Source organism: Rhamphochromis longiceps, linkage group LG18 (assembly GCF_057381845.1).
Source record: "Rhamphochromis longiceps isolate RC_006_pf linkage group LG18, R_longiceps_female_GT1.1, whole genome shotgun sequence".
NCBI classification, from domain to species: domain Eukaryota; kingdom Metazoa; phylum Chordata; class Actinopteri; order Cichliformes; family Cichlidae; genus Rhamphochromis; species Rhamphochromis longiceps.
The window spans coordinates 17,911,679-17,938,323 of NC_140574.1; the positions used below are offsets into that span (position 1 = coordinate 17,911,679).

General features: G+C 39.3%; 1 protein-coding gene across 2 annotated transcripts in view; it reads right to left on the reverse strand.

Annotated features, from left to right (window-relative positions):
- LOC146648064 (phosphatase and actin regulator 1-like) overlaps window positions 1-26,645 on the reverse strand; it is a 49,847-nt gene that overhangs the window by 5,531 nt on the left and 17,671 nt on the right. The window contains exons 1-9 of one of the 2 annotated variants that reach the window (XM_085389923.1): window positions 24,461-25,072; window positions 21,503-21,667; window positions 15,287-15,367; window positions 13,408-13,611; window positions 12,516-12,864; window positions 7,810-8,009; window positions 5,896-6,052; window positions 2,013-2,068; window positions 871-932 (exon numbers count right to left, since the gene is read on the reverse strand). In XM_085389923.1, coding sequence (XP_085246049.1) covers window positions 871-932; window positions 2,013-2,068; window positions 5,896-6,052; window positions 7,810-8,009; window positions 12,516-12,864; window positions 13,408-13,611; window positions 15,287-15,367; window positions 21,503-21,667; window positions 24,461-24,746 — 1,560 coding nt within the window. In that variant the 5' untranslated portion in view covers window positions 24,747-25,072. Of the gene's footprint in view, window positions 1-870; window positions 933-2,012; window positions 2,069-5,895; window positions 6,053-7,809; window positions 8,010-12,515; window positions 12,865-13,407; window positions 13,612-15,286; window positions 15,368-21,502; window positions 21,668-24,460; window positions 25,073-26,645 lie in introns of those variants that run through there. The other variant, XM_085389924.1, reaches the window with a different exon arrangement.

A 26,645-nucleotide genomic window follows, 5' to 3' on the forward strand; every position in this document is an offset into this window, starting at 1 on the left:
AGCCTGGTTCTTCCATTACTTGGTTTACACATTTGCATAACAAGTGAAAGATCCACAGTTTGATCCTGGAAGGAGACACAAATCCCTTTGGGGTTGTGTCAGAAAGGGCATCTGGTGTAAAAATCTGCCAAATCAAACATGAGGAGCTACCCACTGTGGCGGCTTCTTGTGAGTAAGGGAGCAGCCGGAAGTAGATTTAGATTAATTCCCTTTAATAGCGCTGAAGCAAAAGGGATGACATGACATTTTATTTTACAGTTTTTCCTCCTCGTTCACATATTCTAAGGAGTCATGGTTAGAGTACATATCTTTTACTTGATTTCTTGAGAATTGGGTAGCACTACTTTTTGAAAAAATAGCTCGGTTATGTTGGTTATTTTGACCTTGGTTCACCTTGGAGTAAATCGCTTTCAGTTACAGCCATGTTTCTGATTACAACTTCAAAAAAAAAAAACAAAAAAAAAAACCCTTCTCTCTATTCTTGCATTTTTAAAAACTTGCATATTTTAAAGTATATATCATCATTGGTATTTGTCCAACAGCTGAGAGGTTTTGTTTTGAGAAGCATATCTGCAGGTGAGCAGAAAGTGTTATTCTTTAATTTGACAGGGATGGGAACATGCTCAACACCTCCCTATGGGGTCTAAGAGTTTGGCATCCAACATGTTGAAGGGACAAGGGCAACAAGGGCATCAGTGTCTCCTGAGGGAACCTGAGAAGTACCAACACCAGGCCCACGCATACACACACACTCCATTTCATCAGATGACTCACTGTCATAGTGTTTGTTTATCCTGGCCAACAACTTGCCCCTTCAAGTGCCAAAAGAGCAAGTGTGGGTTCACACTTTTGGAGCTATTTTGGACTCACCTTTCGCGTGAGCCTTCGTTTTATCTCCCTTTTCTCCTCCATTTCCTCCTGCTCATTGCGAGCTGCAAAGAATGAAAGGATGAAGTGTTAACCTTTGAATACAGGCATCCGTACAGTGGGGCTCTTTGTGAAATAAGTACAAGCGCGCCGCTTGCTTAAAATGCCTCATTTGTTCCACACTTAACTGGATAAGTCCCTTAAAGCTTAAAAAGCTTCCATCATTGGCTGTTTTATGCTTTTAGGAGAGGTTAGGCATGAGGAGTGACTGATTGCTTTGTTTCTTTCACATTGTCCCAGAGCTTTTCAAATGTATATAGTTCTCTTTTGCTGATTACATCAAGTTCTTATTCCTCACTAAATTCCTGTATGTGTTGTCCTGCAGATTCCACTGGAATCACAATGACAAACAAAACAAAAAGATAAGTTAAAACGAGAGACAAGAGTAAACAAGAAGCACACTGGGACACTGCTGTTTGCAAAAAGCTTCACCAGTCAGTCTGTATTTATGCTTGTACTAAACACACACTCCATTTCCAGTACTACTTGCAGTTTGGGATTTTAGATGTTGCTTCATTACAAAATAAAGTCCCGTTTGTTTAACCTTGGTTTTGTATGTGTGTGAGTGACAGGGAGGACATGACTTGTCAGTCATAAATTGTTACTTTGTCTTTTTCCCCCTTGTACTGTTGCCAATCATCCAAGAGCCTCTGGGAAAGCAGGAACTGATAGTAAATCAGTCTTTGATGTGAGATCTGCAGAGTCCCAGGAAACAGAACTGCTTCTCTCTGATACTGCATGTGTTTGAGCTAAGAAAGCAGTCTCTGTGGACATGACTCCTCGGGGAACCCTGCTACCTTGCATGACTTTCACGAAAAGGCAGATCGAGGAGGAACAAAAGAAAGAGATGCATGTCCACGAGCACTCACATAACAGGGTCTCATAATAATCATTTAAAAAAAATTAATAAAAAAATGTAAAAAAAAGAAAAGAAAAGAAATTTCCACGCTGCCCTTCATGCAGTCAGCATGCACAAGAAGGCAGCTACAAATGTGGGCCATGTGTTGCTAAAACGCAACGTTTGAGGGACCTTTTTGCACATTTTTAGCTATGTAATGTTAAATACACACGTTTAAGATACTCACGTTTGAGGATGTTCCTTTGCTCTAGCTCCTCAGCTGTGGGTCTCTGACTCAAGCGTCTGATGAGAAACAGAAATCCACAGTCAGCACACAATCAGAGAAAGGAGGTCAGCGAGGAAAGTCTGAACCAATATGGGAGCAGTTTTGAGATTATCACATTTAAAAAAAGAAAATACATCCAAATATTTTACAGGTTTTTCTCATTAAGAGGACTTTAACAGTCACGGGGTTCAATTAATGTTCGCATCAAACATCTGAATGACTTTGAAAACATGACTTTGTTAGTGCCAGACAAGCTGGTTTGTGGATCTCTTGGGATTTTCAGCCACAAATGTCTCTAGAGTTCAGAACCGTATGGGGGGGGAAAAAAACCCAGTGAGGAGCAGTTCTACAGAGGGGAAACATCTTGGTGATGAGAGGCCACAGAACAGCTAGCCTGGTACGGAAAATCCACTCCCAGCAAGTGCAGCTGAGAGCAGCAAAGCACCTCAGAATGCAATTTCAAACTTTGAGGCCAACAGGCTGCAATAGAAATCTGAGGGTGCAGTGGGCAGAGGCTCACAAAAACTTAAGCACAAATGCAAAGACAGTTAAGAAATAAATGTAATCAGAATTTCTGATCCACATCATCAAACCATGGACCAACCTTACTTTGTGGATTGGAGGTTTGAGGAAAAAATAAATTAAAAAAATTCCTTTAACTTTCACTGTTTGACTGCCATTGTGTGTATGAGTATCATTGCTGACCAAGTTGATCTTTTCTTCCTACAAATTACTGATGGCTACTTCCAGCTTGATGATGCACCTTGTTACAAAGCTAAAGTCACCACTAACTGGGCACATCAGCGTGGCAGTGAGTACAGTCACCTCAATAACCTCATTAGTCACCAGATCCGAATCCACAACACCTTTGGGATGTTTTATAAGGGGAGATCCGCAATGTGAATGTGCAGCTGCCAAATTTGCAGAACTGATGTGATGCAGTCACGTCACACATGAAAATTCAGGGTATTTTGAAAGGACAAGAAGTGTTCCAAAACAGTATAGTTCAGGAAAAAGCTGCTAAGCTCATTTTTTTTCTCCCCTACATTCTGCAGAGCATTCACTTCCCAGCTTTGACATCGACTCCCGACAAGTTTATCTTATTGACACATTGGCTCACAGAACGAGCACTTTTATATAGTGCTGGGAATAAGTCGCGTAGAGTAAGTTTAGAGTAAAATGCATTCTCAAACTGAACTGAATACAAATGACCTCAATTCTCATTCTTCCTTGTGTCCTGTAGAAGTTATTTATGAGCAACAGAGTTGTATATTGTTTTAGTTGAAAGGCTTTTATCTTATTTAAGCTCTTGCCTCATGACAGCTTGACAGGTGAAAATCCAAAAACGTCACTCATTCATGATCACCAATCCCCACAATGACTCAATGATAAAGCAGTGATGGGATGCAGGAATAAGGCTAAAAGCAAAGCCTGATACCCCAAACCACCAAACTCTTATCTGATGCTGTATCAGGAAAATATGACTGTGACACCTTCAGCTGCTGAGTAAAAAGGTCATTACAAATTTACTGCATACAGCACCTACACAGCAAAAAACAGAATAGCCAGATATGCTTTTTATTTTATTTTATACAACATCAGAGTAGATGTGCTGTGTACAGGTTATCTCTAGTATGCTTATTAAGTGGCTGGAAGTACTAAGATGCACAAAGTCAGTCACTCAAAATACTTTCAGCTGGAGACTCTTACAATAGCAATCTATCCAAAACAAGTGGTGGTAGATCTGTCTTTGAGCACTGGATCAATGATTGACTCAGTTTCTTTAGATCTGACCTGTTACTGCTCATCAAAATAAGAGCCTGTAGCCAGACATAGTTCTGTGCAAAGAAAGGTCCAGGCACTAAATCCCAGACTGGGCTTTTGGATATCTCAGCATGGATTGAAGATTATGTAGTAAGCTCCATTTACTTTTGAACCTTTTACCAGTTTAAGTGATGCAAAGAATAGAGATGGTGAAGGTAGATGAGTTTAAATACCTGGGGTCAACCATGTAAAGAAAATGCAGATAGTGAGGTGCATAAGAGAGGTGAAGAAGAGTTTGCAGGCATGGTGGAGTGGATGGAGATGAGTGACATTAAAATATATAGTTAGTGCTATATTTTTATTTAACCACTCAAATTAAACCCAAGTCTTTGCTTTAAGCTCTTTATTCTTTACAGCTGAATGTTTTGATACATGGCTAGAATAGTAAAAGTTGTCAGTTTCAGACAATCCCGAAAAAGTATTTTTAAACATTTTCAGCCTTATTAATATTTTAAAAAGTGCTTGTTTCTGAACCCGGTGCAAGTATTGCAGACAATACAAATTCCTTCTGAACAAGTAAAATTTGTAACCCTTCCAGATATCAATGATGCGTGGAAGTGAGAAATCACTTAATCATTGATTTAGTTTCTTTCTCTCTGAGCTGCTGCTGACTTATACCAACCAATTATTTAGCAGCATTTAGAAGGACAAACATCATTGTAATTACATCCAGAAATTCAATACACACAAATAAGATATAAGAACGCCTAAGAAATCTGCCCAAGGAAAAAAGGAAAATTTAAAAAGGAATAAAATAATAAAATACATGTTACATGAAAATATGAATACAGTCATTAAATCCAGCGGAGAAAGAAAAAAAAAACAGCATAAAACCGTGCGTTTATTAACTTTATGAAGGGTAAAAGCACTTCATTTTACTTTCCATACTTTTCCCAGTGAATCAGGTCAGCAGAACTAAGCTGAGGTCAGCGTGTCCTAGATCAGCATTATCATAATCAATTCTAACTGGCCTGGCACAAGCAACTACTTTAAAGGACACAATGCCGCTGGTAATAAAGAGTGAAATGGGAAAGTGTTTGTTAGGTGATACTGTATAAAAGACGCTGTTACAGAGCTGGAACATGAGAACTAAGCAGACAGTATGTCTGAGAACATGTACTGTGCTGCCGTCACAGTGAGGAGTAGTGCCAGTGTCTCTAGGTAATACTCCGTCAGTGCCGCATCTCATATCGAATTGCACTATTCAGATTTTCATTTTTACCAAGTAGCTGGTGGTTTCTTTGCCCCCTTACCACATCATTACATCCGCTTTATTTAGTCGCGCATGTTCATAAAGCCCAGTGAAATCAAATGAGACCAAACATTGCGTTGTTTGATCTGCTCAGTTACTAGAATTCACATTCATGACCTCAACATATGTATATACATTCCTACGACTTGCACACACGGCATCACTGCAGTGTGTGTAAACTGCTGATATGAAGCGGCTTGCGCGGTGCTGCTGTGTGGAGGAGTCGGGTGGAGATAGTTTGGCACATGCATCACTGTGGTGATTCAGTGAGCGAGGCAGGGAGTCAGGCAGGAGAGGAAGAAAGTGAGAGAGAGACAGGGTTAGAGAGAGAAATGGAGAGAGAGAGAGCACTCGAGAGAGAGAAGACAAGAGCAGGGAAAAAAAGGAGGAGGGGGGAGTTTGATGCATCACTGAAATTAGGTCAGCTCCATTTTCAGAGACTCGTTTTAACGAAATAAAGCGTTTATCCTTATCGGATATTGGGAAGGAAAAAACTGAAAGGATAGAAAAGACTGAATAAAAATAAGACTCACATGGGCTTTGGACTGAGTCACAATACTGTTAAGCCAGGACATTAGGAATTGTCAGCCCAAAGTAAAACAAATGCTTGCAATGGCTGAGAAAAGCCAGTGCTGTTGCCCAACAGCTGTTATCGGGCTGGCTACAGCAACATCAGCCAGGCCCGCTGGAAATATCTGTCCCAGAAATTGTGGCTGTATTGTAATTGTATTCAGGCTAAGAAGAAAAGCATGTGCGTATGATTCTCACCTTGTGAGTTTGGTGCCTATCTGCTGCCTAGATTCCAGTCTCTCCTCATCTGTCTGCATGGGCAGGATGTTTTTCTCCTCCAGTTCCCTCTTAGATGGACGGTTACTCAGCTTGATGGCCAAAGAGTCTTTTCTTAGTACCTTCTGAGCCAGTGTACCTAAATTTGAAATGCAAAATGTTAAAATAGTTATGGTTAATAGGTATTGGTATGGTAAAAATAAGTATACGAAAATGGGGTTTAATGTACTGATCTTTGCTATTTGGCCTCTGTTTTCTGGATCTTCCAGAAAACAGTGTTTTAAATATTTTATACCATGGATTTAAAACAATAGCTCTCTAACATTATGTTCCTTCCATGCATTCTGCACAGTTCAGCAGTTTTTCCAAGAGAATATGCATCAAAGTTTTGGCTGATAATTAAATTCTAGATACATTTCTGTGAATCTTTCGGCCCTACTTTGAAGGTTAGTTTAAATCTGAGTTCCAAGAGCCTTCATGTGAAATAAGGAGCCCTGACAATTATGATCAGTCAAACAAACAGTCTCTATGTCTGCAAACATGAGCTGTCCAAACAAAAACAGTAAGTAGAAGTAAGTAAGTAAAATTTATTTATATAGCGCTTTTCACAGATAAAAATCACAAAGTGCTTTACAACACAGAAAATGGGAATATAAAAACAATATAACAGTAAATAAAACAATGTAAAACAATAAAACTATAAAAACAGCATAAGAAGAAATTAATCAAATGCTTTTCTAAATAAAAATGTCTTCAGCTGTTTCTTAAAAGAATCAATGGAGTCCGTGCAGCGAAGAGACAGTGGGAGAGAATTCCACAACCGTGGTGCCACAGTCTGAAAGGCCCGATCACCACGAGTTTTAAAACGAGTGCGTGGTACCACCAGCAGTCTCTGATCTAATGACCTTAAAGCCCGAGAAGATGTATGTGGTTTCAGCAGGTCAGATAAATCTTGAGGAGCCTGACCATGCAGGGCCCTAAAGGTTAGAACTAAAATTTTAAACTGAAACCTAAAATTTACAGGCAACCAGTGAAGGGAGGCCAAGACTGGAGTGATATGCGAACAGAGAAAGACACTTCTGCTGCTAAGGCACCCTGTTTCTCAAATGCCCTACCTGTGACTTTAATTTGACTTACAACTAGTGCAGAACAAAATGCACATGTTTGGAGAGGTCACACTGCAGCTCGAGTGAGCAATTCACAGAAAGAATGGGGTGTGTTAACAAAATATGCAGCTCATGCACACCACCAACAGCAGTTAGCTTCAATAACTGCACAGAATTGGTCCTATGTTTATGCATGAACAATGCTACATAAAACCATAGTATGATTTAATTTATATGTCTAGAAAAGTTTAATTATACATGACATATTATGATATCATGTTGCCTAACAACCATCTGACAACAACTAAAAAACACAGACCAAGCAATACTGTAGCACAGGTATGTTATAGTTATCTCAACTGACATTAATCCTTAGCTTAACATTTACTGTTATTTTTGGTATTTCATATAACACACACTAACTAAACGAGGCATGCCCCAGTGTGTATGTGTGCGTCACAGTTAATTATCACAAAAAGAAGCCTAAAGTGAGCTACATAATCAAACTAGATCCCCAGCTTTATACCTGCCAAGTATAAAACAGATCACATTTTATAGTTAAATAAAAAAAATAAAAATAAAAAAAAACAGGGATTTTTAAATGTTTTGGGTGCATAGTTTTAAAAAAATAAATAAATAAATAACCAACCGTACTTGATAAACTAAATCAAAATAACATCCTCAAAAGTCAGACAGTAATAGCTTAAGGGACAGATCAGGCATCTGCTGATGAGCATAGTGCAGTAGTGCAATTTCACTACTCTGTGTTACCATGACAGCTGCCACTTACTTGTAAATATTGAGTCGTCATCTTCATCATCGTCTTCATCGTCATCCACATCATCATCCTCATCCTTATACATGCTGGGTAGATCTTCATAGTCAGATTCATTAGGCAGGTTCTCCTTATCGTCCTCGTAGTCGATGATCACAGATGGCACTTCTCTTCTTTCTAAGGGGGCACACTGACCACCGCCGTGCAGAGCAGAGCTAGAGGAGCGAAAGGGAGATAAGTTATGATGGTTCTGAGCCAAGCATGAATATTAATAGACTGAACAATTTCCAACAAAAAACGAATGCTAAACAAATAACAAAAAGATGATATTTTATGTGCGTATCACAAACATTGGGTTGTTGTGTAATGCCTAAAAGAAATTTGGGAACACACTACTTTCAGACATAAACATGAGGATGGCGTCACTATTCTGTGAAAGACTACCAATAGCTAATAAGTTCAACAAGTTAAAGTCACTTCTCAATACAAATATAAAAAAAAAAAAATCAACAGGGCATATCATTAAAAGACTTACGGAATAGAGAGAAATCTCTCTGCACAAGGTACAAGGCCAAAGATTAAGACTGAATGGCTTTTACAGCACCTTTAGCCCCTGAGATAGGACTGCAAAAAATGTAATATTAATGAAATAAAAATATTAATATTTCAAAAAAATATATAAAAAACAAAAACAGATAAATAATGCTCAGCAGCATTTCTAAAACCACTGTTAGGAAGCATGGTTCATCACTGCAAACAGCACTTCAAGAATGTCATTTCTACCATGTAAAAGACAAAACATTCATTTAATGGGAAGTATGGTAAAGTGAAAAACCTAAAACGATGATCTCTCTATGTAGGGAGATTAAAATTCTGGGTATATGGATTGATAATACTGACTCTAGTTTACTAAATTGGAATAAGAAAGAAAATGAAATTAAAGTGAAAAACTGCCCTGTTGTCTGACCAATTAAAATAAGAAATACTTTGTCAACCTCACCATGCAATTCAAAAGCCAACTCCAATTTGGAGAAATATGTGCTGCCAAATACTGACATCTTTTTGAGGGAAGGCTTATCTTATTTTAGCAAGACAATGCCATATCACAACATATACACGTATTACAAAACCACAGCTCAGTAGCTAAAGAGTCCATGTGCTAAACTGGCCAGCTTACCTGCTGTTTAGACCTATCACACACTGAAAACAGCTGGCAGGTTATGAAATGGGGAAAAAAATATGACACTGAAAATTGAAATCCCTAACAAGCAAGACAGACCTTAAAACAGTAAAAATTGTCTCCTTAAATATATATTTTTAAAAAATGTTATATTAGAACCATTGTAAAATAGATTATTTGAAAGTCATTGCACTGTGCTCTTGTTTACATTTTACACAGCATGCCGACTTTTCTTGGAACAGGGTTGTGACAGATTAGGATGGCCATATTATTTGGCCTTGCTAAAAGGGTGAATTTATGAAAACCCTGAGCCAGAAAATCCAGTTGAAATGGGGAAGATCATCATATTTCATCTCCATTATCTTTCAGCATTTTTTTTTCTTAAATTCATACAGTATTATTAAAACAATAGCCCGCACAAAACCCAGAAAATGAAAATGGCTCAAAAACAATAAATTGGCTTTGGGCTTCTGGTGCAGAACATAATGATAGCTTAGTGGGTTTTTAATCCAAGTATAAAGCGAGGGGAGATACACTGTGTAACTGGAGCTGAAAGAGAACTTCAGTACAAAAAGCCTGAATACCAACTAACTGCATTTCTGCGAAGCCCTACGCAATACCATGCAATTCTCTGAGCTGCACAGAAGGAAAAAAAGAGTAACGGATTATACAACTTGCATTATTAACAGCAGCCTGACAAGAATAAACTTCACTTTCACAAGCAGTCACCGGTTGGCACTAGCAAGCAGCAGTGACATATATGACAGATTCATTAATAACGGCCTAGCTGAAGGTTGTTATGATGGGACACTGTGATGTAACCACGTCAGGCTTTCAGACTAATTGTGAGCAACATCAGGGCCATTACTTCCTTATCCCTACTCGAATAGCTTTGGTGAAAAAGAGATCCTAATGTAAGAGGTTACATAATGTGCAATCCGCTATCATGTCCCTTTTCTCCAAACATGAAGAAATGCAGCTCTTGTAAAGAGCAGCTGGTCATGTTATGTCAGGCCAACTGTTGGAGGGACGCCTACTCCATGCGCCTGTGCCCACACATACACACATTTACTTCAAAATTAGGCCATGCTGCCCTGTGAGGCAGTGTGCCGATTTAGACCTGTATGGTAGTGCTACAGAGCTGGCAGGATGCGACCTCAATAACACAAGAGCAGATCTGAAAGTGGCAGACACAGTGCCACAAAAACAAATACTAATAAAAGAGGACACTCTATGCTAAGGACATTTCTCAGTGATTACTCTGATTAGACCTGTTCTAGGGACAGCTTTTAGTAACAAGACATTCATTACTCCATAATGACCAGAAACTCATCAGATAAAAAAAAGAAAAAAGAAAGGAAATCAATTCTTTGTAGAAGAAAAATGTCACTAGCAAACGCAAGGGAAAATCTGCATTAAACGCTATACTAATATTAGCCATGTAACTGTAAATCCACCTGCCTAAAACTGCAGATCCCCTTTTTGCTGCTAATAAAGAAGCTCTTTTCTGGTGCACAGACTCCATAAGACCTCTTGGAAAGTGTCCTCTCCTATCAGACACAAGGACTTTAGCATCAGATGCATTAAGTTCTACAAACTGTGATGCAGGGCCTGTATAGATGAGACTTTTTTAACAAATACCACTGATGTGTAATTGGAATGATAATCTAGAGGCCAAGTAAAAACAGTTCAGATCTTTGTGATGCTACACCATTTCCAAGCAACTGCCATCAGGAAATATTGCTTTAGTAATGGGGTGGACATGGTCTGCAGCATTGTCTATGTAGTTAAACTCTCTGTCATTTCTACGGTTTTACATATAAGGACATAATAAAAAGTTATCAGGTATTGCCAGGTTTTAAAATGAGGTAAATACCACCTTTAGCAGCAAGAACTTGAAGTAATCATTTTCTGCTTGACTTTATCAGCCTTTCACATTGTTGCTGAATGAATTTTGGACCATTTTTCTTTACAATTTTGCTTCAGTTCAATGAAGCTTGTGGGCATTTGTTTATGCACAGCTCTCTGAAGATACACTTCAGTCAGCTGAGGTCTGGACTTTGACTGGGCCTTAATTATTTTCTTTTTAAAGTCATTCCGTGGGTTTTCTGCTGTGCTTGGGATCATTGTCCTGCTTGACCCAATTTCAGCCAAGCTTTAGCTTTTGGACAGATGGCCTCACATCTGACTCTTACATTTCAGGAGTTTATGGTCAACTCAGTGACTGCAAGGTGGCCAGATCCTGTGGCTGCAAAAGAAGCCCAAATCATCACCCCTCCACCACCTTGCCTTACATGAGGTATTTGTGCTAATATGTTGTTTCGTTTTCATCAAACATGGCACTGTGCATTATGGCCAAGCATCTCTACTTTGGTCTTCTTTGTCCAAAAGACATTTTTTAAGAAGTCTTCTTCACATGCAACATTGCAAACCTAAGCTCTGCTCCCATATTTATTTATTTATTTATTTTAGATAGAAAGAGGCTTTCTACTGGCAGCTCTTCCAAATAAAACATATTCGTTAAGTCTTTTTCTAATTGAACTGTCATGAACTTTAACATTTAGCATGCCAACTGAGGCCAGTAAAGTATGAAATTTATCCCTCTGGGTTTTTTTTTTTTTGCTGACCACTGCATGGTCTGACCTTGGGATGAATGTGATAGGACACCCACTCCTGGAAACAGCAGCTCTCTTGAATATTTCATACTCTATATACTGTAGAATGATGAACATCAAATTAGGAATGGCCTCATAACCCTTCCCAGATTGATGCAGCAATAAGTGCTTCTTTAAGATTCATTACCACCCAAATTGCTGTTTTTATAGAGGTCCTCACACTTGCTGCCAATCAATTCATCAATTGCATTTGATTTGCAGCACCTAGCTGCTACTTACCCTCTTAATTCCCATGGAATCAGTAAGGCTGTACTTTGTTTTTCATTTACTGCTTTTGCATTTTTGCTTATTTTTTTTAAATAAATAGTGACATGTTGTACTATGTCTTTTATTACTGTTCATCTGAGGTTGTATTTACCTAATTTTAAGACCTGCTAAGGGCTCGATTATGATTATTATTATTTTATTACATTCTAAAACCTTGGGTTTGGGTGTACTTTGTTTTTACCATGACATATAATATGTGTATGCAGTTCTGGCATAACATTCCCTGAGAATCACCTCATCTTCTTCCCACAGTGCATCTTGCACTCATGTCTTCTACGGATAACCAATTCTCACACACCCAGGTGTCAACATGATGGTCAGCATCACAATTTGATCAGTTTATTACATTTGTCCATTTTCTTTCTATGTTTTCTGTAATTTAATGTTCTCCTGCTGCCTATCGTGGCCCTCCCCGTGTTGTGACTGATGAGTGTAGTTCTGTTACATAAGATCCATCTGTGTCATTTTTAAACATACACATGCAGCATTGTTTAAGTTTACTTAAGATATTACATGTGATTTACAGACAGAAACTGAGCCATAATCCTTCCCTGCCTTCCCACAATCAGATTTAATGACCAGAACTGAGAGCTACTAACCTTTCAAACCTCTGCATGGAGAGTGCCAGGGTTTTATTGAGCTCCTCGATGATCCGACTGGGGGCGTGTAAGCTGCCGTACTGAAGCTGGAGCGGGTGACCGTGGCTCTGGTGTAGACCGGCTAGACCGACAAGCTGGGAGGGCAGTAAGGTGCCATGTAGGGAAGGCATGCCCTGGGGAGGGGCAGACTTTTGTGGGAGAGTGTTGAGGGGGTTGGGGGATGGAGAAGGGGAGGATAAGGAGGAGTCCAGCCCCCCTGGAGGCACGCAAATCATCACTTTCTTGGGTGGCAGAGGTGGAGAGTGCTTTCCCCCAGGCATACAGGGCAACTTCATTGGCTGGCAAGAATCTAGGGAATTGTTAAAAAATTAAAAAAAGGACAAAAAGAAGATTCATTGGACTTATTATATGAATGTCATGCATGGCATAGCTATTGCAGTTTATGGTGCAGATAGATAAACAAAGAACACAGATGAGTGGAAACGGCTCAAACATCAGCCCAGAGTGGGGGAATTACACCAGAGTAATGCCACTTCTCTCTCCTGACAGATTGACAATGACAGATAAAGCCAGCTGACCCAACCAGAGAGGGATTTAATGAGACTAGTATAATCCTATGAGCATGTGTGGCTGTACAGGTACAGTTTAAAGCCAAAGCTGTTATCAACACAAGTACCTGCTATTTACTTTTAAAATTAATCATTTTTTGACAGTTAAAGCTAATGAAGCAACACCCAACAATGTACACTTTAAGGAAAAATATTAAATCAAGTGTATATTATGTTGTATTTATTCTGCTTGGATTAAAGAAAAGTTCTAGAAAAAAAACATATTGCCTGGAGTGATTAAAGCTGCACAGGCATGGAACGGACCATAATCTAGGACAACTGACCTGTGCTGTGGTTTGGGATCCTAGAGAAAGGCTTTGGGGGGAGAGCAGGAGGCTGTTTATGGTAAAGCGGTGGTTTGGCAGGGTTGTCCTGATGGTCACCTGGATAGCCAACAGATTTCTTAGTGGGCAAGACCATCGACGATTTCATAGAGGGCTCCTGAGTGCAGACGCTGCCATCCATTGAGGATCGGAATTCAACGGTTGCTAAAACAAGGAAAAAACTATCAATCTGCAAACAGTCAAAAATGCATTTGACTACACAAGAAAGACACTTTCTAAAAAGACTGCATAAACTAAGTTTAAAATGAACTTGATGTGTTTTTGAGACACTGGGGGCTTGGACTGTTTACAAACCCGAGAGCTTTTTTATCAGCACACACCAGACCGTGGAACAGCAGCAGACAAGCAGTTTGACAGAACTTTTGAATTTTAATTCTTTTATAGTTCTCATCCATTTGATGTTTTTTTCTTTTGCATGATCACACTTAAAGGCTGACAGTGCAAGTCACAGTGCTGCTCACATATTTTCTGACTGCCAGTGCATTTATACAGCATGCCTCCCATATTCCCAAATTCCATCTTAGCTATGGACTTTGTTTTTTAAATAGAAAATCACAACAACGTTTCACTCCTCTAATCTTTTTAACATTCAAAAAATTCCTCAAGGAGACTTGTTATTTTTTATTATTAACTAAAGATAACAAACTAATAATTTGTTGTAGTTTTTCAAGCTCTTTATTCAGGGATCATTTCTAGGCTTTCATTTTGAGGCCGGTGCTTTAGGAAGGATCTATGATACAATACAGTAGCTTTCAACACTGTGATGGGAGATACTGAACCATTTAACTTGTTCCATGTTTGGAGATGCTTTTCTGCATACCTTGGCTGTAATGAGTGGTTGTTTTAGTCACCACTGCTTAGTAGCTTCACCTGTCTTGTCTTTCTTGCTTTTCCATGAGCTGTTGAGTTTCTGCAATGTGTACTCATTCACTGTCACAGCATACAGTGTTTTCACATTTAGCTATTAAACTCAGTTTTTCAAAAAATAATGAAAGCCAAAATCTTCCATAAACTGTATATAAAAGATGGACGTAGCTATTATGACATCAGTCATTGGTTGATCAAGTCCCATCCTAATTAAGCCCTCTCATGATTGCCATCTTTATATTTTTAAACTGGGTTTGAGAAGTGGTAAACCTGAGGCCTACCATGTGTTTTGAATATCATGTTGTATTCAGTGTAATGAATATCATGTTGTATTCAATAACACATGAAACTAGCAATTATGATCTTGAACTTGTCAAATCCTGTTTACTATACTCACAGATCAAGTGATCAGTAGCGCTGTTTTCCCACACTCTTGTGTACAATTCTTTTTTTTTTTCCTCAGAAAAAAAAAATTGGGCCATTAAAAAGAAAAAAGTTTCAATGCTTTGGCTTCACCTTTAAGGTCCAGAAGCTGTGTCTATCTTTTATATACAGGCTATCATTTCTTTCTTATCTGCTCTCCTCACATCTTGGCAAGAGTCAGCCGAGCTTCTCTGACTTTGTTTTTGATATCCTGCGGCATCGAGCCCCCTGTTGTGCGATTCAAACATAATAAAATATATCTTTAGGTTGTGTAAAGCACATCAAATCCAGATCAAACGGGGTTTTTTTTTTTAAAGCCACAAATTTTCTATAATGAAAGATTCTATCTCTTGAAGCTCTGTGCCAAATCTTGAAGAGTGCACACCAAAGGCTACTGATTAACAAGGAGATGAATAACTGAGGACCTTTCAGTTTGGTACGCCACCGTTACCCTTCTTGTAATTTCTACTTAAATCTGAAACAGTTTCCATCTGTTAAATCAGAGAGAAACTGCAGAAAATCAGCTCACCTTTTTCAAAGATCTCCTTCAGCACTCCTCTCTTGATAAGCTCATCTCTGCTCTGTCGCATTGACATCTTCCTCTCCAAAGCTGATGTTGTAAAGAAAAGGAGTGTGATAAAGAGGTTTTAACACTGTAACTTGTCATTCAAAAAACTATGACCGTTATTTCTTTGTTTAACCCAGGCTAAACAATTCACAACATGGATGTGGTCATGTGTTTCACAACATTTTTATTTTAAAGACGCATTCACATCAACCACTTTTGATGTAACATTTCCAAATGCCTAGAAATGTAATAAATAAGTAACAAACATCAAAATTACTAGCAATATGCTAACGAAAGCTTCTCGTTTGCATCACAAGTCAAAGAAATATTTATTTACTTGCTTATTTGTTTCCTTTACTCAAAGTGTTCAGCAATCAGAAAAAGAAAAAAAATGACCAATCAAACATCTGGTCCAGCCAAAAACCAAAACAAAACAGGTTTTCTTTTTGTGTGAAATGGATATCAGTCACTATCTGCATTCGGTCACTGTGATAATCCCATAATTAATCCCAGTTTCACCATATACATTTCGTCTGGCTTATTTAGATTTTGCTGTAAAGATAATCAGTCGTCTCTGCTGAACAGTTAGAACAATTAGAAACTGTTCCCTGTTTAACACAGATAAAGGATAAAAAAGATATTCCAGCAATGCTTCTCATCGTAATTCATTATGCAAAAGATGCCATGTCCCATAGCTACTGTTTCCTTCTATTTTTAGGCTTTGCGAGTTGAGGCACTTAAGATCTTCTATCAGTAGGCTGAACAAAAGCAGTAAAATACTAAAAAAAGAAAAAGAAAAAAAAGAGAAGTTGTTACTCATTTTAAAATCTAATCTTGCACAGAAGCTAATTAAGAACGTGAAATGAGGATGAGCAATAACAACAGTTGAGCACGCTGCACAGGAGACTCGTACACCCTGTGCCCAGTATGAGTGCTTGACATATCAGAAGCCCTGACTTCTGAAATCAAAAATGTTCAGTGCTACTACATACTCAGAGCACATTGGACAAAAATACACTGGCATCTTGACCTCTCTATTCCTTGCACATCGTTCACAGCACATTACACTTTAAACCCACTGCTCAAAATAAGTCAAAATCACTACGCTTCTTTATGAGTTTCTCTATGGTACCAGGTGTTCATCATCAATGCTTACTTCAAAAGCTTTCCAAAGCTTTTTGATCAGCCCTGAGCAAGGAATTAGTTAAAAAGTTAAACATATTTTTTGGGGAGCGAGCATACATGACCGAATATTCCCCAATATGCCACACTCCTTTACTTCAGCTGCCAAGTTGGCATATTGCAGTTTTTATCCTTTCATATGCTTAGTCCATAGCCTCGCCACGTGGGAATGTCAGCTCAACAATGAATGCAGGACTTGGAACAGAAGAGTGGATGTGGCCACAGGTTGTTAATTGGATTTTGGATGGGAATGTGAGTCCCTGGTTTAGGCTCACATAGACAGTACATTAACCATGAGTCAGGAGGTGATGGTCCACTGTTTCTTCCATTCTCAGATTAAGGAAAAAAGCAGCAGGATGGTGGTCTGAGCTATTTGGGGGGTGACGTTGATTGATGCCATCTCTTGCTCTAATGTTGAGGCCAAGAACATCAATACTTGGTTACGTTTTCAAGCGTATCTCCTGTTCTTTCAGCCCACTAGTATGTGTTTAAGGCTTGCTTGGGGCTGCACACTGGTGACAGGACAGCACAGCACATCATGTGTGGCACTGACAATGATCAAATATGTAACAGATGTAGTCATTCTTAACCTTTCCTTAATTTAAAAACATCCGTATTTTGAGGTTTCTACAATCATCTCTAGCTGTTGAGTAACATGTGGCTAACAAATTTAATCGAAAATAAAATATTTGCACATTACCAAGCAATTTCCATAAAACTCCCACAACCAACTTTAGGTTAGTGGTAACAACTGTACTGTGAAGTAATTGGATTAAAAAAAAATATATATATATCTTGGAAAGTTAATATCTTTGCCAGACATTTGCCTCTGCCAGATCTAATAATAAAAGATAATAGGTTTTACAATGCAGCCTCTAAAAGCTTTCTCCTTAAAACTTTCAACTTTCAAAACTCTTGCATTGCAGTTTAACTTAGACTTTGAAATCCCCATCACGAGTCCATTATTCTTTAGTCTTTTGTTTAACAGAGCAAACATTCAAATGAAACTCTAACCCTAACCCTTCTAAAGAAGTACAGCACCAATTTGTTGCCAGAGTGGGGAAACCTGGGGTTAAAGGTCATTACTACGCCAGTTGTTTCATCCAAAACGAACAGCAATTACTCAGAGCTTTATGACATAAGAGCTCTTCTGCGGGATGCACACAGTTATGCAATACCATTAACTCAAAAGCCTTAATGAGGATATTATGTCTTCAGACTTGACAGGCGGCGAATGTTTGCGAAACAAAAGTGGAAGCTGGTAAAATTAAAGTGGACACGTGCAGAACGTGTGCCGAGCATGAAGTAAGGAGATGAAACTCTGGCCATCCTTGCAAACCCCCCTAAAAGCCCCCACTCTGTTTAATATTTAATCAGCACATTATTAGTGTGCAAGAAGTGGATTTCATGTTCATTTCATCAGGAAGGTCCTAGGGGACACACACACACACAATTGCGTGTGTGCGTGTTTAGTGTCTGTTTAGTGGGAAAAAATGCCACTCCCTCAAAATACCTGACTTTGATACAGAGTGCTATTGACTTGGACACCAGAGTAGTTGTCATCACTTGTCAGTTTGTAACAATGTTTATTATATAAGTTTAGTGTGCAGCTGAGGTACTCAAGTTAAAAGCATCAAACAGGATGCACTCTTATCACTACCAAAGGGTACAAAGCAAACCTCCATATCAGTATATTAGAATCTGCAGTAGCCTTCAAAATCACCTTGAATATCAACCAAGTTCTATTTTAAAAGTCTACCATAGCCCAAAGTGTTATCATGGCCCAACACTCCAACCACTCAATCTGTACCAAGATGAGAAGATTAGACACTCATTGGGGAGACTCAGCTGAGAGCATATTAAATGAAACTGGCATATCTAAGTTCAGCCTCTACTGATCTGAGAACACTACATTTAGTTTTTTAGAAAAAAAAAGAAAAGAGAAAAAAAAAAAAAAGTAAATTCCACTGCGAAGTGACCCAGATAGTCAGAACACATCCTACAAACCCTGAGGCACAGTAGCTTAAAGTGGAGTCTTTTACTGAGGCGTTTCTCTCAGTCTGACTCTCACAAAAAACTGGAATAAAACTTTGATGGTGTCTTCTATCAATGAGGAACTCAAGCGTTAAACCTCAGACCTCAGAAGCTTGAGTGTGGCTAAAATACACTTTAACACCTATAAAGGACACAGCAGGCATAAAATAGGCAATCAACTTCTCCCTTCATACAGTGTACAATGGACACGTATGAAATATGTCCTTTTTGTTAAAAATCATGCGAACATCCAGCATGAGTAGTGCAATTGGATGACTGCTGTTCATAGGGAAATGTGCTAATTAGATTAAAAATAGACTCCCTGATAACATCAGACTACAGCATGCATGTTCTTTTGATAAATCTCTTCTCGCTAAAATCTCTTCCTGATACAAGCTGGCTGTAAAAATTTACCAAGCACAATAAGACAGCATGATAAGACATCCAGCTGTCAGATGCTTCTCCTCCCTCATTCCTTCCTGAGGTAAAGAGTGCAGCCTCCCAGAGCTGGCCTTCATCTGCTTAAGATCACAACACATTAATAATCCTCTACTGTGCCCAGTGTCCAATTATCCATGACAACATCTTCCTGCCCAGTGGCTGGTCTACTCCCTATTGATACAGGAGTTGTAATCAACAATAAGGTAAGCACAGACTACTTCAGACACAAAAGACAAACAAGGACCATCTAAGGCCAAGATCATAGCAATGCAACTATAACCACTGCACATTTTTGCTGATTGCTTAAGCAACAGACAAATACTCTAATACTCTTGCAGACAAAATGCTGTTTTCAGCTATTAATGATGGTGTACTAAAACAAGTCAATAGCTGGTAGTAGCATGTGGCAGCAGTGTTCTTATACCTGCTGACAACAGGTCAGTAATAAAATGAGGGCAAGTACACAACACAGTTTCCTTGATAAGGTGAAAAATTATTCCTTTAAACACAAACTTGCTAATGGTTATACTGCACAGAGTCTTTCTCGGAATCGGTCTGAAAAGAGCAAACTATTTAAAAAGAAGCACTAACTTTTCATACGACTGCATAAAGGCTTATAAAAACTATTTATTTTTCATTTTCCTCACATAACTGTACTTCACAGTCATGGCTGAAGTTCAATACATGGCTGGCCACGAGAAAAACGTTTGTGTGCAGCGAGCCATAGGAAATAATACAGAACAGAGTGATGTTGTTGTCATGTTGTATGTGAAGCGCTTTAAGGGTTCACCAAGAAAATGTTACCTTTTCTAAATAAAACTTTTTTCTTGGATGGATATTTTTTTATTTCTCAATGAAGCAATAATCCATTTTCAGTAATCACAGGATTCCTCTGCACCATACAGTTAACCTACTTTCCTCAAGCTTAGCAGAATTTCTCATCTAGTGACTATACTAAGACAAAATACCAGCCATTGGGCCTTCTCTAAAATACGTCTAATGACTTATTAATCATTCTCTGACCATAAGATTGATGTTTTGTGAACACCTGGTGCAAACTTGCACCACGATGTGCCACTGGAACACATTGTTATTGTCATTAAAACTCTTCAATGATTCATGGTGTATAATTATTTTCATTAATGTTAACCTGGAAACACTTGTAATTATCTTAATAAAAACCAAATGTGCATTTCAATAATAAGGACGTGACCCTGTGAGTTTTCTTAGACGCTCTCTTGCTACAGTTAAAAATCCTTCTGCCAGCTCCTGTCATTTCAATTTATTGCACAATCGCACGCTTGTGGCTTCAATTCTACCACTGCCAGTTGCAGAAGTTCAGGCCACATTCCACTTATTTGGAACTTTCAGAGTTAGGTTCACGCTAAAAATGGATGAGACAGAGCTGTGGTCTCTCTGAGGCCAATGTGCCTGCCTGAGCATCGAAGTCTCTTGTGAGACTGCGTACCACCTGTAACTTAACAAGGTGATCATCAGTGGTATGGCAGCTCAAAAATGCCCATCAAAAAGGATTGAATAGAACAATAGTAGCAACAGCATTATTTGGGGACAGAAGCATTATGCACACAAAACAAGTGGATAACAAAAGCAATGAAAAGCGTCATTTCTCTCAGCTCCACTCAGCATTACCACCATTGAAACAGAAATTATCTTTTGTTGGCTCAGCTTTTGATTACTGTCCTTAACCACAACAAGAGAGATGCTATTATCACAGGGCTGACATGACTGTACCAGTGAACAGACAGAATCTCTGTGGCTGTGTTATCAAGTACACACTTCAAAAATGCAGTTTTTTTTAAGTATTAAACAACTCAAAGGCAGCTACAGTTAAAAAAAAAAAAAAAAAGTCAAGCACACATCTTGTACTTCTGACAAATGATGGAGCTGACGAAAAGAGGTCGCAAAAATTAAAACGGTCAAGACTCAAACAGCAGCCAAAGAAACCATGAGCAAACCCAACAGATACTGAATCATTCAGCAAACTCACACCAGAAAATGTTAATTGAATAATGTTACTAAATGAGAACATCCTGTTCTGTTCACACTGGATTTAGCTCCCGTCCATAAAAGCAGGGACGCTTCTTCGAGCCTGGGAGCTACAGTCTGACAAAGTGCCTCCTCCTTTCCAAGAGGCTGACAGAAAAATTCAGGATGTGTCAGTCGAGGAAAATAAATACAGCCGGATCTGAAGAGACCACGTCCTTCACTCGACCCTGACAGCACTGGGCTGAAAGATCAAAGCAACTCTAAAGAGACCTCAAAACATGAAACTCCAGCGCTACACTGAATCAATTTGCTGCATTGTGACTCACCCTGGAGACTGAAAAACGTAATCAATTTTTCTTTTGACCAAAGGATATGCATTGATTCCCCCCGCCAAAAAAAAAAAAAAAAAAAAAAAAAAAACTGAAACCACACAGGGTACAGTCTTTACAAGTATTGGAGTTATTATACTCGTGTCACTATTATGCGGATAAATTATGAAAAGATGTCACGTACCAGCTGATGTCTGCTTGAACTTCTCGCTCTTCTTCTTTCTCCATTTCCAGGGCTTGAGGAGCCGCCCCAGAGTTGCAAACTTGCTCCGCCGACGGATGGGTGGAGTGTGGGTACCAGAGACCAAGGACTCCGAGCGCATGGCGGCAAGCCTCTCTACTTCCTCCGCTGTAAGGGGGAGAGAAAACAAAACAAAACAGATTTAGTTTAGGTGAGGATCCAGAGGAGGTGATGGATAGTCTGGATGATAACTAAAGGCAGCAAACACTTTTGTTTTTTAATATCCAAGCAGAAATAATCTGTGCCAAGCAGCCTCCAGAATTCAGCACTAACTAGATGAGGCTGAATAAGAGCATAAACAAACCTGCACATCATATGGCATTATGCAGGATTTGCTCTGGGTCTAAACAGTTCTAGGCTGTAGACTGACTGATGAGCACCTCATTAAGGGGAAATATTTCAGCTCTTCATCAAATATTCACGAGGCCCGGCCCTATAATCTTTTAAGTACTGTTTGACTTCAGAAGCAAAGAATGTTAAGTAATTTGCTCAAACACAAAATATTACATGAAGAAATAACTGCGAATGCAAACGGCTACAAACAGCACTTAAAATGTAACACCAAGAGGAAAGCTGGCTGCTGGATAAGAATACAAAAGGCGGATGATTAATAACTAAGGGGACTCGAGCTGAAAATCTGACTTAAACCTACTTGGCAGCTTGTGAGATTTAAAAAAAAAAAAAAGAAAAGAAAAAAGAATTACGCAATGCCAAAAAGCTCTTCTCTCTTCTCCTTACTTTAAAACCTAATCTTTAAACTTAGTCTTTTATGTAGTCAAAAAAACATTTCATCAGAATAGCAAAATATCGCAAATGCAACTGCGTGCAAGAACAGCCGATTAGTCAGGACAATGCATGTTTTTTTAAACTGCATTTTTTTCTACTAAGCAGCCAGTGAGTTCCATTACTTTCCATACTTTCGAGATCAGCTCGCCTCGGTTGTTTAAATTAATCATCTCTGCATTTATAATTGCCAAAATACATCATTACTGAATGATAAATGTGCAGACTTTTCAAATCAGTTTGCACATGCACCCATACAGAAACTGCACAATCTTGCAGCGAGAGCGATTAAGACAAACAATAAACAGACATTTTTTTTATTAGAATGAACAGCATCGCTTGGGAATGTCTTAGAATTCTCTCAAAACTCTTGGAAGCTATTAAAAAGATGACACAAATCACCTTTAAAGTATCTTATGAGCATGCAGCAGAAGCAAACAGAAAAACTCAAAAACCGCCAAAGAAACCCCCTAAAATCAGCAGTGTTAAAAGTCCAGAGCCTGGACGCACGAGGTGACCCTCGTGCGTCCAGAGCCTGGACGCACGAGGTGACCCTCTAGCACATCGTGTCACGTCTGTTGTCAATGTCACCCGGTTGCATCAGATCATCACCCATGACATGCAGTCAGGGAATCTGAGGGTGTTTGTTTGTTTGTTTATTCTTTTAATAATTGCATCACTTTTGCAATGTTTGCCAACACAGACATGCCGCTTAACAGGACAGCCGCCTCCCTGGGGCAATGAGACAGTAAATAAATGTGGCGATAATGCAGTGCTGAAATCAGTCCCACGGACCATTATTTGAATGCTCTGCAGCATCCTTGGAAATCCTTCCACCACAGCACTCTATAAATAACCCAGCAGTCAGTGTTAATTGAATCCAGGAGAGATTCAAATGGTTTCGTTAGCAGCCTAAAGGCCAGATAGAGACAGGAAGACAACGAGCTCTAAGTTGAGCCACATCCAGGAGCCAAGTAACAAGCTGCTGTACTGTATGACAGAGAGAGTGGCAGTAATGACTCACTGTTAGCAACTTCAGTGCTTAGGGCATTGCTTCATAACATTAAACACTACTTAGTGTTAAGTACCACAACCTTAACTCAAAAAGGAGTATGGGTTTGAAAATATATATTTATATATACTTTTTTTTTAATTATAATTATTTTTTAAATGCACACAATAGAAACTGCAGTAAAGCAGTTGGGCCTTCCTGTGAAGATGAAACCTCTGGATACTATCTCCCCACAGGTGTAGGTATCTCAGTGTGCACTCAAAAGCCCTCTTATCCCAAAATACAGTGTTTACTACCAGATTTATTTCTTTTTTTTTATGTTGTTGTGCTGAACTATTTAAAACCAGTACACATAGAATCAAAGTCTACACTGTAAATGTGTGATGATGCAATTGTAATTGTGAGAAAATCCTAAAATCTGCACAAGAAAAAAATAAGGAAATCCTCTTCCAAGTGTCCAAATTCATTGGATTTTCCCCTTTTCTTCCTCTTCTTGACATCAGTCTGATTGCACGGCAGAATCCTTATAACCTACATTCTCCACCACTGTAACATGAGCAACTGATGCTGCTGGTTTTAATTAACAACACTTTTTTGCATGCCAAGATGGCTGAGTGATGATGTAATGACACCTAAGTGGGGGGGAAAATAGGCTTTGTGCAAACAGCCTGCACAGCTTCATGCTAGAGGTTAATACTGAGATCTAATGACAATAAAAAAAAACAAAAGACGCAGCGTATTTTTGCGGTCAAACGACAATTAACAGTTCAAAATATGAGCAGCCCAACCCTGTAAGAAGTTCTGATCCAGTCAGAGGCAGTTTCCACAGCAGCAACAGTGATTCACTCTCCTTCAGGAGAGTGGTGTCATTTCAATGCACATCGACACTAAAATAATATAATCTATCCCTCGAGGGGAAAAAACACTATATCCTCAACTGTATCCTCACACAGCCTGCTTATCAAATCGCATATTAAAAAAAAAAAAACCCAAACAAAACAAAAAACAGAAGCAACGTAGCCATCTTCAGATGTGTGCATCCTGGATGGTAACAGCTACCGCAAACCTACTATGGGCGAAACCACACAAGGTTTGAGCCTACTCACCGTCCTGCGTGTCGTTTCCGCGGCTGCAATTGCTGCAAATGTGCTTTATCTCTTTCCCGATATGACAGTGGATCGTAAAAGGCATGGTGTTGTTGTTGTTATTGTGCGGATGCTGGCCGTGCCCCTTCTTGTTGTTCAGAGACATTATTTTGACCAAGCTGAACGCCTTTTTCTTAGGTTTCTCCACCGCCACGGGCGTGTTTTCTCGGCATCCCGTGGTAAACCAAGTGCCGTGCATGATGGTGGGCGCAGGATCCACGCTCGGGTAATTGGCCGTCTTGAACATCGGGAAGCGAAAACGGAGCGGTGCTTTAAACGGAGCGGCGTTACTACGTTGTGGGTTTAAATTAAAGGGCCATGGATCGAGTCCTACCTGACCTACTATAGCAGCTTCTAAGTATTTGGTCGCTTGTCTCTTCGGTAATCCCACACCTTTACCTGAGATCCCAAAATGTGCAGCCTACTTGGTTGCGCAACGCAGAAGTCGCTGCTGCTGAGAGAGAGAGAGAAAGAGAGAGGGGAAAAAAATCTGCTGCCAAATCCAAGAGAGCTAATAATAAAACCGAGGCTGAATGGCAGTGACTACCTTTCACTCCCAGAGCTGTAGACTGCAGTCGGTTGTGGCTAATCCACGATTAGAGGAGCTGAGGAGTGAGTGCCTGTGATTGGCTGCTAGGTACGCGCTTCTAATAGGCCAGCCTGGACGCAGGAAAAGTTGCTCCTCCATCCACAAGATCACAGTTAACTATTTCTTCTATTATTAAGCTGCCTAATATGACAGTGCCATTTGAAGCAGCCGCAAAAACCACAACACAAACTAAGTAACACATCTAAGCATATTAAGTATAAAACAATTTGTTGTGCTGTGTGTTTGGGTGAGATGGACATATTGATTTTATACTGAGAAGATCTCAAACATATTTAATCAAAATATTATTAGAATTACTTCACAAACTGAGATGACTGGAATAGTAATGGGTCCAAACACTTAGACGGGTGAGTGAATGTTAGACACAGTGATTCAAATTATAACAATGCTACTGATTCCCATAGTCAGTGCATCCCGCAGCTATGGAGAACTTTGTAAAACACAACAATATATATACACACAGTAGATGATGTCATCAAATGTAATAGCTTAAAAGGCATGCTGACATCATTCAGCTTAGAGAGCTTCCGATACAAAATACATAGTGAAACAATGGAACGTAACAAACCATGCAAATTAAGCACTTTAAGGCTGCTTCCATCACACCTATGTGCACACTTGCTGAAGGGCAGCAAAGATGACTGTAGAAAAAACCCCAACACCAATCTAATGCGGGCATGACACCAGACAAGTGCTGAGAGGTCAAATTAAAGAAACAAACAAAGGGAGTTTAATCAGTGATCTGAAAGCAGAATGAGAGGGCTCAACCTGAAGAAAAGAGGCATTATGATGCCCTTTCTTCAAATCACAAATTCCAAATAGCTACGCCCTTGATCCCCAAAGTTACTGTTCACATTCTGGAATAATTGATAGTATTAACAGGCGGTTAATAAGCCTTTAATTGTGAAAAAGATAACGGGAACCCCACGGCATTTCCAAACATGTTTCAAAGCAGCGCATGGTTGTGAAGCTGGGGTGGGGTGGGGGGTATCTTTGATGTTCCTTCAATGAGCTGCAGCTTATTCCACTGACATCAAAGCGCTCTCTGAAATGAGGGACAGAGTCACGCAGATTTACTCACACCACGGTGCAATGCAGTAGTTGCTCTTAGTTGCCTCTCTTTGGTGCAAAGTTTGTTTGCACTGATATGTGTTAAACTTTAGGACCCCGTGAAGCAGAGTTTTTCTTTTTTAATATACAAAACATTTTGCAACAAAGAGTCAGGGTTTAGCAGATAACAGGGACAAAAGTATCTCCCTTACTATGCAAGGAAGATAACATTGCACCAAAGTGTGACTCTGTACAGTACATGCGTGCTCGCTATAGAACGAGGAGCAACAGCCCTGATAAACTCAAGAAACCTGCGTTGCTTTCTTCCTGTGCCGGCCTGATAACAGCATTCACTCTGTTTGCTGCCGCCCAGCCAAATAATTCTGATAGAGGAACACAAAATGCGCTTAAATCAATAGTGATGTGTGCCAAGACTCATGCATGCTAGCCTGTGTAATTCATCCTCAGCTTTTGTCTTACAAGAAA